General features: G+C 45.6%; 1 protein-coding gene across 1 annotated transcript in view; it reads right to left on the bottom strand.

Moving 5' to 3' along the window:
• The window catches only part of LOC116988694 (nuclear pore membrane glycoprotein 210-like), a 119,634-nt gene that overhangs the window by 29,924 nt on the left and 77,305 nt on the right, over positions 1 to 12,405 (bottom strand). The window contains exons 24-27 of the mRNA XM_033045539.1: positions 7,979 to 8,111; positions 5,802 to 5,864; positions 4,383 to 4,562; positions 149 to 229 (exon numbers count right to left, since the gene is read on the bottom strand). Coding sequence (XP_032901430.1) covers positions 149 to 229; positions 4,383 to 4,562; positions 5,802 to 5,864; positions 7,979 to 8,111 — 457 coding nt within the window. The remainder of the gene's footprint in view (positions 1 to 148; positions 230 to 4,382; positions 4,563 to 5,801; positions 5,865 to 7,978; positions 8,112 to 12,405) is intronic.

Here is a 12,405-nt window from a genome sequence, read left to right as displayed (position 1 = left end):
CCTTCTGACCCACTATGAATCATTTTGATACAAAAAATACATTTCTCTTTAAAATCTGTCTCTTCATGTTCTTGATACATTTCAATATCCACCATGTCACATTCCATTAGGATCTCATGTATTTCTATAAGATCATAACACACTATACCTGAGTTCCAGTCCTCAGTCTAGTTACTGGAGCATGGATCTTTATCCCTTTTAGCCGAATCACCTCTACGGTCACTTCATCCTTTTTATCAGAAAAGCTTGAGTTATTCTCAAAAGTTAATCTTACATTAGTGCAGCTTGTTGGAAACTGCCGGTTGATCTGAGCATTTGTCCAAACCACCGTAAAATGACATTCTCACCCACTTCAATACAAAATACATTGGCTGAGATTGACAACACCTCCCCATCTCTAACACAGGAGGCTGCCTGCCTGCCATAGTTGAATGTACAAAGTGATAGTTACTGCACGTGCAAGCAGCATGATTTCATCAGTGACGGTTGTGCGGATTTTGGAAAGACCAAGGTAATAATCTGTTAACTCTGTTGTATTTCCAGCAGCTTACTGAACGAGCAGTCTTCAGGTTAAGAGCCTTTGTTATAAAAGTAATGCTGCTCACTGTCTGATATATTGTGCTTATATAATATATGAGAAAGGAATACTGACTGCACGGGGTGGGAGATTGCAACCTTCACGTGGTCCGCCCTATTTCGACAAATGCAATCAACCCGGTGTGCACAATCAAATAAGATCAAATACAACAAGAAGAAGACTGCACCATCAGGCCTCCCAGTTACCACCATAAGTGTTGCATGATAGAAACAAACGATTTAAAGAAACTTATCTTTCAGGAACTCTTGTTTTACTGCAAATGCTTTTGTCAAATTAGATGCTGCATTTACTGTGTCAATATACTAATCTGTAGTTAACAAGAATAACCTATTCATCAAACACCCATATAGCACGGAAACAGGCCCTTTGGCCCAATTTGACCATGCCGACCAACATGCCCCATTTACGCTAATCGCACCTGCCTGTGTTTGGCCTGTCCAAATATCTTTTAAATGTTGTGAAGTACCTGCCCCAACTACCTCCTCTGGCAACTTCCACCCTGTGTGTGAAAACGTTACCCCTCAGGTTCCTATTAAATCTTTCCCCTGTTACCCTAACCCTATATCTTCTGGTTGTTGATTCCCCTATTCTGGATATAGCTCTGGGACCATTTACCCTATTCCCCTCATGATCTTATACACCTTTATAACATCACCCCTCAACCTCCGGTGCTTCAAGGAATAAAGTCCTAGCCTGCTCAACCTCTCCCTATAGCTCATGGTCTCAAGGCCTAGCAACATCCTTATAAATCTTTTCTACTCTTTTCATCTGAACGACATTCTTCCTATAGCAAGTGACTAAAACTGAACAAATCGTCAATGTCTTGTACAACTGTAATATAACATCCCATCTTCTGTACTCAATACCCTGACTGATGAGGCCAATGTACCGAAAGCGTTCTTGACAACATTATCTACCTGTGGTGCCACTTTCAGGGAACTAAGGCTCTGCACTCCCAGAACTCCCAGATCTCTCTGCTCTACTCACTCCCTTAACCATTCCTAGCCCACGTGCCCAGCTGTTCAAGATCCTGCTGTGATTTGTAAAGACTGCATGGATGAACTACAACAATTGTTCATCCCAGTTTGGCAAAAGAATAAACCAGGGAAGGTAGTGCATCCGTGGATAACAAGGGAAATCAGGGATAGTATCAAAACAAAAGATGAAGCATACAAATTAGCCAGAAAAAGTAGCCTACCAGAGGACTGGGAGAAATTCAGAGTCCAGCAGAGGAGGACAAAGGGCTTAATTAGGAAAGGGAAAATAGATTATGAAAGAAAACTGGCAGGGAACATAAAAACTGACTGCAAAAGTTTTTATAGATATGTGAAGAGAAAAAGATTAGTTAAACAAATGTAGGTCCCTTGCAGTCAGAAACAGGTGAATTGATTATGGGGAACAAGGACATGGCAGACCAATTGAATAACTACTTTGGTTCTGTCTTCACTAAGGAAGACATAAATAATCTGCCGGAAATAGCAGGGGACCGGGGGTCAAATGAGAGGAACTGTGTGAAATCCAGGTTAGCCGGGAAGTGGTGTTAGGTAAATTAAATGGATTAAAGGCCGATAAATCCCCAGGGCCAGATAGACTGCATCCCAGAGTACTTAAGGAAGTAGCCCCAGAAATAGTGGATGCATTAGTGATAATTTTTCAAAACTCTTTAGATTCTGGAGTAGTTCCTGAGGATTGGAGGGTAGCTAATGTAACCCCACTTTTTAAAAAGGGAGGGAGAGAGAAAACGGGGAATTACAGACCAGTTAGTCTAACATCGGTAGTGGGGAAACTGCTAGAGTCAGTTATTAAAGATGGGATAACAGCACATTTGGAAAGTGGTGAAATCATTGGACAAAGTCAGCATGGATTTATGAAAGGTAAATCGTGTCTGACGAATCTTATAGAATTTTTCGAGGATGTAACTAGTAGAGTGGATAAGGGAGAACCAGTAGATGTGTTATATCTGGACTTCCAGAAGGCTTTCGACAAGGTCCCACATAAGAGATTAGTATACAAACATAAAGCACACGGTATTGGGGGTTCAGTATTGATGTGGATAGAGAACTGGCTGGCAGACAGGAAGCAAAGAGTAGGAGTAAACGGATCCTTATCAGAATGGCAGGCAGTGACTAGTGGGGTACCGCAAGGCTCAGTGCTGGGACCCCAGCTATTTACAATATATATTAATGATTTGGACGAGGGAATTAAATGCAACATCTCCAAGTTTGCGGATGATACGAAGCTGGGGGGCAGTGTTAGCTGTGAGGAGGATGCTAGGAGGCTGCAAGGTGACTTGGATAGGCTGGGTGAGTGGGCAAATGCATGGCAGATGCAGTATAATGTGGATAAATGTGAGGTTATCCACTTTGGTGGCAAAAACAGGAAAGTAGACTATTATTTGAATGGTGGCCGATTAGGAAAAGGGGAGATGCAACGAGACCTGGGTGTCATGGTACACCAGTCATTGAAAGTAGGCATGCAGGTGCAGCAGGCAGTGAAGAAAGCGAATGGTATGTTAGCATTCATAGCAAAAGGATTTGAGTATAGGAGCAGGGAGGTTCTATTGCAGTTGTACAGGGTCTTGGTGAGACCACACCTGGAGTATTGCGTACAGTTTTGGTCTCCTAATCTGAGGAAAGACATTCTTGCAATGGAGGGAGTACAGAGAAGGTTCACCAGACTGATTCCTGGGATGTCAGGACTTTCATATGAAGAAAGACTGGATAGACTCGGCTTGTACTCGCTAGTATTTAGAAGATTGAGGGGGGATCTTATAGAAACTTAGAAACATTCTTAAGGGGTTGGACAGGCTAGATGCAGGAAGATTGTCCCCGATGTTGGGGAAGTCCAGAACAAGGGGTCACAGTTTAAGGATAAGGGGGAAATATTTTAGGACCGAGACGAGAAAAACATTTTTCACACAGAGAGTGGTGAATCTCTGGAATTCTCTGCCACAGAAGGTAGTTGAGGCCAGTTCATTGGCTATATTTAAGAGGGAGTTAGATGTGGCCCTTGTGGCTAAAGGGATCAGGGGGTATGGAGAGAAGGCAGGTACAGGATACTGAGTTGGCTGATCAGCCATGATCATATTGAATGGCGGTGCAGGCTCGAAGGGCCGAATGGCCTACTCCTGCACCTATTTTCTATGTTTCTATAATCATCTTCGCTATCTACGATACCACCCACTTTAGTGTCATCCTCAAACTTACTAATTTAAAATTATTGTCACCTTGGTCTCACACTCAAGTAAAATGCCTGAAATACAAAAAGTTTACTGAGGTCTCCTTTCTACACTTATATGCCACAGGATCAGTCTTTTACTATGAAAGCTAAGTAAGTATAATTTCACCAGCAAAACTATATAAAGTTAAATATTTAAACATGTGGTTTTTATTCTGGATATAACCTGAAAGAAATTTTAAGTCACAAATTAAATAACCTTTCTAAACTGCTATACGGATGCTTTAAGGAAAGTAATTTGCTAGAGAAAAAAGCTGGGGAATTCGAATGACTGGACAGCTCCACAGAGGACTGGCATGGTCTTAATGGTGTCCTTCTGTGATGTACTTCTAAAACTGATTAAAACAAAATTGAATGCAAACATTCCAGTAACACATAATAGGAAAATCAAAAATGACATTTGTTTTTAATTAGACAAAATTGCAATGAGCTTTTAATGCATAAAACAAATACTGAATCTTAACCAAAAGTCATGATACAAGTTGAAAGCTGGGTCTCTGGGCAGAAACACATTTGTAGAGAATTCAAAGGCAAAAAGTAGCATTACCTGAGAGAAAACAACCACTCTTCCTGTGTCATCGTCAATAGCCTGGACAATACCAGTCATTTTTGCTGTTCCAACCACCAAGGCAGTAAGCTGCCCTAATTTATTTACCTTGGCAATAGTGTGATTATTAATAGAGAAATAAATATTGGACTGTGGTTGTGGACCACCTTCAGACATCACCTGCAATTGATTGCAACAAAATTAGTAAATGTGCAATACTGTAAACTGTTGAACTACTTTTAGGAAAACAATTAGAAAAGTATTTTTTCTCCGTTTTCTTCACAAAGCTAGTTTCCTATCTTTGTGTAAGAAAGAACTGCAGATGCTGGTTTAAATCAAAGGTAGACACAATAAGTGGAGATGGGAGGATGTGGCCAGTAGTGGGATCCCATTGGAGGTGGCGAAAATGTTGGAGGATTATATGCATATATCTTCCCATCTCCACCCCTTTCTGCTTTCCAGAGACATGTTCCCTCTGAAACTCCCTGGTCAACTCGTCCCCTCCCACCCAAACCACCCCCTCCTCATCTACTGTATCCACTGTTCCAGGTGTCAACTTCTCTACATCGGCGAGACCAAGCGCAGGCTCGACATGTCAACTCCCTCTCCCATTCCCAATCTGACCTTTCTGTGCTGAGCCTCCTCCATTGACAGAGTGAGGCCCAGCGCAATTTGGAGGAACAGTACCTCATATTTAGCTTGGGTAGTTTACACCCCAGTGTTATGAACATTGACTTCTCTAACTTCAGATAGCCCTTCTCTCTCTCCATCCCCTTCCCCTTCCCAGTTCTTCCACTAGTCTTACTGTTTCTGACTACATTCTATCTTTGTCTCGGCCCCTCCCCTGACATCAGTCTGAAGAAGGGTCTCGACCCGAAACGTCGTCCATGAGACCCGAGGGGCAACTTCTTCACATAGAGGGTGTGTGTATATGCAACGTGCTGCCAGAGGATGCTTTAGAGAGGGGTAGAATGGTGCCTTTTTAAATACATTTAGACTGGTATATGGGTAGGACAGGTTTAGAGGGGTAGGGGCCTAATGCAGGCAAATGGAACCAGCTCAGTTATGGAAGAGTTGAGATTCCATGCTCCACGACACAATGAACAGTGAAGTGTCCAGTTTATCAGCTTCACTGATGTCTGCCATAATTGGCTATGAATGTTTTGGTTTCGCCACCAAGAAGAACCATGACTGGTTTTGATGATAATGACGAGGATATCATGGAGTTAGTTGATCATGAAAGTTCCAAGCACCACTTCCTCATCCATTACGATTCTCAACTGTTCTAAATCTACATTGGCTCTCAATTCTTTGCATGCTACATATTGTGCTCTTGTTTAGAAAGCATTTGTTTCCCTGTCACCACTGGATATGCTTGGAGTATGTATCCATGCAATAAATAAGCTTGATTCTGCCTACCTGTATCATACCACCAATGATCAATGTCACTCTTCGTGGGATTAGTCTGAATGGTGGGAATACCTGGTGCCAAAGAAAAGTGCAGTTTATACATGGGATATATATTACAAAAGCTAATTTTTAATCCATGAAAATATAAAGTATACAATTCATGCAAGTGTGCATTCAGCCTTGTCATTGATAAGAAAACAACATGGCTTTTTGATATGAAGATCAAAGGGACAATTGTCAAATAGGTGCCTCAGTCTACCAAATCTACCAAAATTCAACAGCATAACAAAAGCATATCCTCTCTTACCTCAGCAATAGCTACTTTAAAAATCTGACTAGCTTTTCTTTTCCCATGTACTATTTTAATCAACACCGTTACAAATTATAACTGCAATACTTTTATGAAACATGTTTTTTTTTCAGGCAACCATAGTGTCATCGCTAGGTTTCAATGTATTCTGCATGCATATTAAACAAATAAAAATCTGCAATTAAAACAGAAAACTCTGGAAGTAGTCAAGTCGGGTAGTGACTTGGTTGATGGTTCTACATCTGGACTGAGTGTTCTCACTAAGTACAGCAGTTGGTACAGAGTGCGTTATTTTCCTTTCTGACACCTCCATGCCTCTACACATTTTAAAAATGTGTTACATCTCAGATATTCGCAGGCTATGATGCATGGCCCGCATGTGGTTGGAACATGACCGGCAAATACCTCCAGCATTCTTTGCTTTTATTTATTGTCGAATGATATTTTGAGCAGGATTCCTCTCGGTGTACTGAAGAGTACTGGGTTGGGAGGTTTATGAGCTGTAAACCCAGTCAACGTTCTCCCTCGGGCTCATTTAATTATACAGGACGGCAACATTACTGCAAGACTGAAGACACTGCTGCAAACAGGGCAACATGCAATGAGCACCGCAATCACATTACTCTTGAAATACCAAAGGTATATCTACTCTTAGAAGGGAGCAAGCAACACAACAAAAATAATTTCTTAAAAAATAATACGGACAGGATCCATAAGAAAAAAGGCGAGAGAGATAAGTCCAGTATTAAAGTCCCATTCTTCAAACATGCTCCAACAAGCGCAAATTGGAGGAACTGCACCTCATATTTCGCTTGGGTAGCTTACACCCCAGCGGTATGAACATTGACTTCTCTAACTTCAAATAGCCCTTGCTTTCCCTCTCTCCACCCCCTCCCCCTTCCCCCACCAGTCTTACTGTCTCCGACTACATTTTATCTCTGTCCCGCCCACTCCCCTGACATCAGTCTGAAGAAGGGTCTCTACCCGAAACGTCACCCATTCCTTCTCTCCAGAGATGCTGCCTGTCCTGCTCCAACATATTGTGTCTGCCTTTGATTTAAACCAGCATCTGCAGTTCTTTCCTACACTTAAGGTTAGTCCAGGACCTATCCTAGCATCCTACTTGAGTAAAAACAGATCATGACTCAAATATTGTGTCCCATCATTATCTACAGGACTAAAGACATCGATGGAGCAGCTAGCGGTTTGTAGTTCAGGAGAGAGAAAAAATGTATTCAAGCTTGTATATCCCCAAGTCGTTAATTATGCTTTTGTTCCCCCCGCCCCCTAATTTGTGGTGGAAAATGGGGGTAAATCCATGCTTTGGCTTCAGAAGTAAGTTTGCTCCATTAGCACAAGCGTTAACCTATATAAAAGCTTTGCTACTTTGTTATACAAAGAAAGTGACCAGATTGGGTAGATGCACAGAATCTCTTGCCCAAAGTAGTGGAATCGAGGACCAGAGGATATCGGTTTAAGGTGAAGGGGTAAGGAACTGAGGGGTAACTTTCACACAAAGGGTGGTGGGGGTATGGAACGAGCTGCAAGAGGAGGTAGTTGAGGCATGGACTATCCCAACATTTAAGAAACAGTTAGACAGGTACATGGATAGGACAGGTCCAGAGGGATATGGGCCAAACGCAGGCAGGTGGGATGAGTGTAGCTGGGACATGTTGGCCGGTGTGGGTAAGTTAGGCCGAAGGGCCTGTTTCCATGCTATGTCGCTCCAGGTCTCTCTGAGCCTCCTGTTGGAACTCTGCACAACATTCTCAGCAGGAACCATTACTTTCTGTTCAGTGGCTAAAGCAGATGCGTGTATGAATGCTAATGCTAGCAAACGTACATGCATAAGAACCTGCCAGACAGACACACTCACCTCTATCTGACGTGGAGAGGAACTCAGCTTGCGACAATTCTTGTCTTTGACAGTTGCAACTAGCGTTGTTTGGCCCAGGGTCACAGCTCTCATCATGTAACTTGCAGCATGTTTATCCAAGTTAGAAATAGCTCTGAAAAAAGGTTTTAAAATTATGAAAATAGTCATACAGCACAGAAATAGGCCCTTTGGCCCAACTTGCCCATGCTGACCAAGAAACCCTATCTATACTCGTCCTGCCCGCGTTTGTGCATATCCCTCTAAATCATTTGTATCCAAGTACCTGTCCAAATGTTGCTGTAGTTCCTGCCTCAACTACCTCCTATAGCAGCTCGGTCCATATACTCACCACCCGCTGTGTGAAAAAAGTTGCTCCTCAGGTTCTATTAGATCTTTCCCCGCTCACCTATGTCCTTTGATTCTTGATTGCCCTGCCCTGGGTAAAGGACTGGGTGAAATCACCCGATCTATTCCCCTAATGTTATGTACCTCTATAAGACCATCCCTCAGCCTCCTGCCCTCCAAAGAATGGTCCTAGCTTGCCCAACGCATCACTATAGCTCAGGCCCTCAAATCCTGGGAATCTCCTCTCGTAATCATGTATAGCCTATTGTAATCATGCCATTTTGATGATTGGATAGCATGTAACAACAAGGCTTTTCACTGTGCCTTGGAATGACAATGATAATAATGTTTCTCGGGGTATCTAAATCTAAATTCTATTAGTTATTTAAGTCATGACATTGGATGGAAGCTGCAAACCCAAATCTCGTTGCACTTATGTGTAATGACAATAAAAGATATTATTATTATTATTATTATAAACTAAACTAAATCTTCACTGCACTCTTTCCTACACCGCTCTGCTACACCTTGCCTTCTTTTTATTAGCTGCTCAATTGGCCAATTTTGCCCATCTAACTAATCCAACTGCCTTTTGAAATCTCCGGTCACCAGCAAAGTTAAGAACATCAGAACAAATATTCCCTCCCATCCGTGACCTAGCTATCTCATTGATCTGTTCTTCAAAATTAGACGGTTTCCAACCCGTTACGCTACTCTCCCTTGTAAAGCTGGTCTCCACTATGAACCCTGCTACCTGCCCCCTCGACGTTTCCCCCACTGGCCTTCTGAAGGATGTCATTGCAATAGCCGGTCCCAGCATCCTCGCTATCATCAACAGTTCTCTGGCCACTGGCACTGTTCCTACCTGCTTCAAGCACGCGGTGGTCCAGCCCCTCCTGAAAAAACCTGACCTAGACCCCACCTTGCCTAGCAACTACAGACCTATTTCCAAACTGCCTTTCCTTTCAAAAGTCCTTGAAAAGGTAATTTAAAATCAACTAATGCCTTACCTACACCAAAATACCATCCTGGAAATTTTCCAATCAGGTTTCAGGGCCCACTACAGCACAGAGTCTGCCTTGAAGGTACATAACGACCTGCTTCTCACCATTGACTCCGGCGACTGCAATCCTGCTCCTTCGCGACCTCAGCACAGCATTTGATACAGTGGACCACACCATCCTAATTGACTGCCTCCAATACGGGGTTGGTATTGATGGCACTACCCTGAGCTGGTTCATCTCCTACCTCATAGATAGGAGTTTTTCTACAAACATAGGCAACTCATTCTCCTCCCCAGCTAGCCTTAGCTGCGGGGTACCACAAGGTTCCATCCTTGGCCCCATTCTCTTCTCCCTGTATATGCTCCCCTTAGGCCAAGTCATTCAAAGGCACGGCATTTCCTTCCACTGCAATGCAGACGATACACAACTCTATCTCCCCCGAAACCCAACAACCGATCAAATCTACTCAGCCTTATCCACTGCCTCGAGGATATAAAGTGTTGGATGACCCAGAACTTCCTCCAACTAAACGAGAGTAAGTCTGAGGTCATCCTACTCGGCCCCTCGGACTCCATAGCAGGCAGCCTTGGAAGCCTTACCCCATTACTCAAACCTCACGTCAAAAACCTTGGCGTGATATTTGAGTCCGCGTTGAAATTTGACAAACAAGTCAATGCTGTGGTAAAAGCTAGCTTCTTCCAGCTTCGGACGATAGCTAAATTAAAACCTTTCCTCCAATTTGACGACCTTGAAAAGATCATCCACTCATTTATCATCCCGCCTTGATTACTGCAACTCCCTTTACACTGGCATCAGCCAATCATTTGAATTTGAATTTGAATTTGATTCCTTTATTGTCATTCAGACCTTTCGGTCTGAACGAAATTACGTTGCCTGCAGTCATACACAGTAACAATAAATAACAAAACATACAATAAACACAAATTAACATCCACCACAGTGAGTTCACCAAGCACCTCCTCACTGTGATGGAGGCAAAAGTCTTAGTCTCTGTCTCTTCCCTCCTTGTTCTCCCTCTGCGCTGAGGCGATCGATCCAGGCCGAAGATGCCGCTCTCCAGTCCAGCGGACCTCCGTGGAGATGTCGCCGCTGCCGAAAGCCGGAACGCCGTCTCCGCTCAGAGTCGGCCCGCCACAGCCTCAGCTCCGAGTCCCGCTGCATCAGCTCCGAGTCCCGCTGCAACAGCTCCGAGTCCCGCTGCCCCAGCTCCGAGTCCCGCTGCCCCAGCTCCGAGCCCCGCAGCCTCAGCTCCGAGCCCCGCAGCCACAGCTCCGAGTCCCGCTGCAACAGCTCCGAGCCCCGCAGCCTCAGCTCCGAGCCCCGCAGCATCAGCTCCGAGCCCCGCAGCCACAGCTCCGAGTCCCGCAGCCTCAGCTGCAACAGCTCCGAGTCCCGCTGCAACAGCTCCTAGTCCCGCTGCAACAGCTCCGAGTCCCGCTGCAACAGCTCCGAGTCCCGCTGCAACAGCTCCTAGTCCCGCTGCAACAGCTCCGAGTCCCGCTGCAACAGCTCCGAGTCCCGCTGCAACAGCTCCGAGTCCCGCTGCAACAGCTCCGAGTCCCGCTGCAACAGCTCCGAGTCCCGCTGCCCCAGCTCCGAGTCCCGCTGCCCCAGCTCCGAGTCCCGCTGCCCCAGCTCCGAGTCCCGCAGCCTCAGCTGCAACAGCTCCGGGTCCCGCAGCCTCCGCTGCAACAGCTCCGAGTCCCGCTGCAACAGCTCCGAGTCCCGCTGCCCCAGCTCCGAGTCCCGCTGCCCCAGCTCCGAGTCCCGCTGCCCCAGCTCCGAGTCCCGCTGCCCCAGCTCCGAGTCCCGCTGCCCCAGCTCCGAGTCCCGCTGCCCCAGCTCCGAGTCCCGCTGCCCCAGCTCCGAGTCCCGCTGCCCCAGCTCCGAGTCCCGCTGCCCCAGCTCCGGGCCGCTGCATCAGCTCCGAGTCCCGCTGCATCAGCTCCGAGTCCCGCAGTTTCAGCTCCGGGCCGCTGCCGAAAGCTGGAACGCCGCATCAGCGAGTCGGGCCACCGCTGCCTCAGCCCCGAAGACGGCCAGCGTCGCGTTGGTAAGTCCTGGCTGGCTCGGCCTCCGGAGCCTCGAGGTCGGTCGCAGGTTGGAGACCGCCAGCTCCGCCAGTAGATCTCAGCGCAGACGGAGGCAGAGAAGGGGGATACGACAAGAAAAAGTCGCATTCCCCCGAAGGGAGAGACAAAAAAAAACATGTTTCACCCCCCCCACCCCATAACACAACCTAATAAACTTAAACTTAGCCAAAACAAGACAAAAAAAACAACAACAAAAAGTAAAGACAGACGGACTGCAGGCGAGCCGCAGCTGTTAACAGCGCCGCCACTTCCGGACTTCCTGTCCCACATCCATGTCCTGCCTGCAATTGGTCCAAAACGCCGCAACGAGACTTCTGACGGGCACCCGAGAAAGGGACCATATCACCCCGATTCTGTCCCCTCTTCACTGGCTCCCAGTGCGGTTCCGAATCAATTTCAAGCTCCTTCTTTTTGTTATCAAAGCCCTTAACAGGCTTGCCCCCAGCTACATCTGCTTACCCACCATACCACCTCCAGGTCCCTCAGATCGGCCGACTTGGGGTTACTGACCATCCCGCGGTCCAGACATAAGCTCTGGGGCGACCGCGCTTTTGCGGTTGCAGCACCTAGACTATGGAACAGCATCCCTCTTCCCATCAGAACTGCCCCCTCCCCCTAGACTTAAAACTTATTTCTACTCTCAAGCCTTTCTTGAGGTCCTCTGAGGGAGCGCTGTATGTATGTATTTATATATGTATTGTTGATCTATGTACCACTGTTTGTAGCATGTTAGTACCTGCACTAATGTAAAGCACTTTGGTCAATGAGAGTTGTTTTTAAATGTGCTATAGAAATAAAATTGACTTGACGACTTGCTGTGCCACTGAAATAGACTCACTCACTCAACCAATCCACCAGCTGCCTTTGTATATTTGTCATTTACAACATATTTAACCACGTTCCAAAAATTACTACAAGGAAACACATCCCAGTACAATTATTCAATGAACACTATAAACAAGTG

This window comes from Amblyraja radiata, chromosome 28 (assembly GCF_010909765.2).
Source record: "Amblyraja radiata isolate CabotCenter1 chromosome 28, sAmbRad1.1.pri, whole genome shotgun sequence".
Taxonomy (NCBI): domain Eukaryota; kingdom Metazoa; phylum Chordata; class Chondrichthyes; order Rajiformes; family Rajidae; genus Amblyraja; species Amblyraja radiata.
The sequence above is the reverse complement of the archived record's forward strand: the minus strand, read 5'-3'. Positions and strand labels throughout refer to the sequence as shown.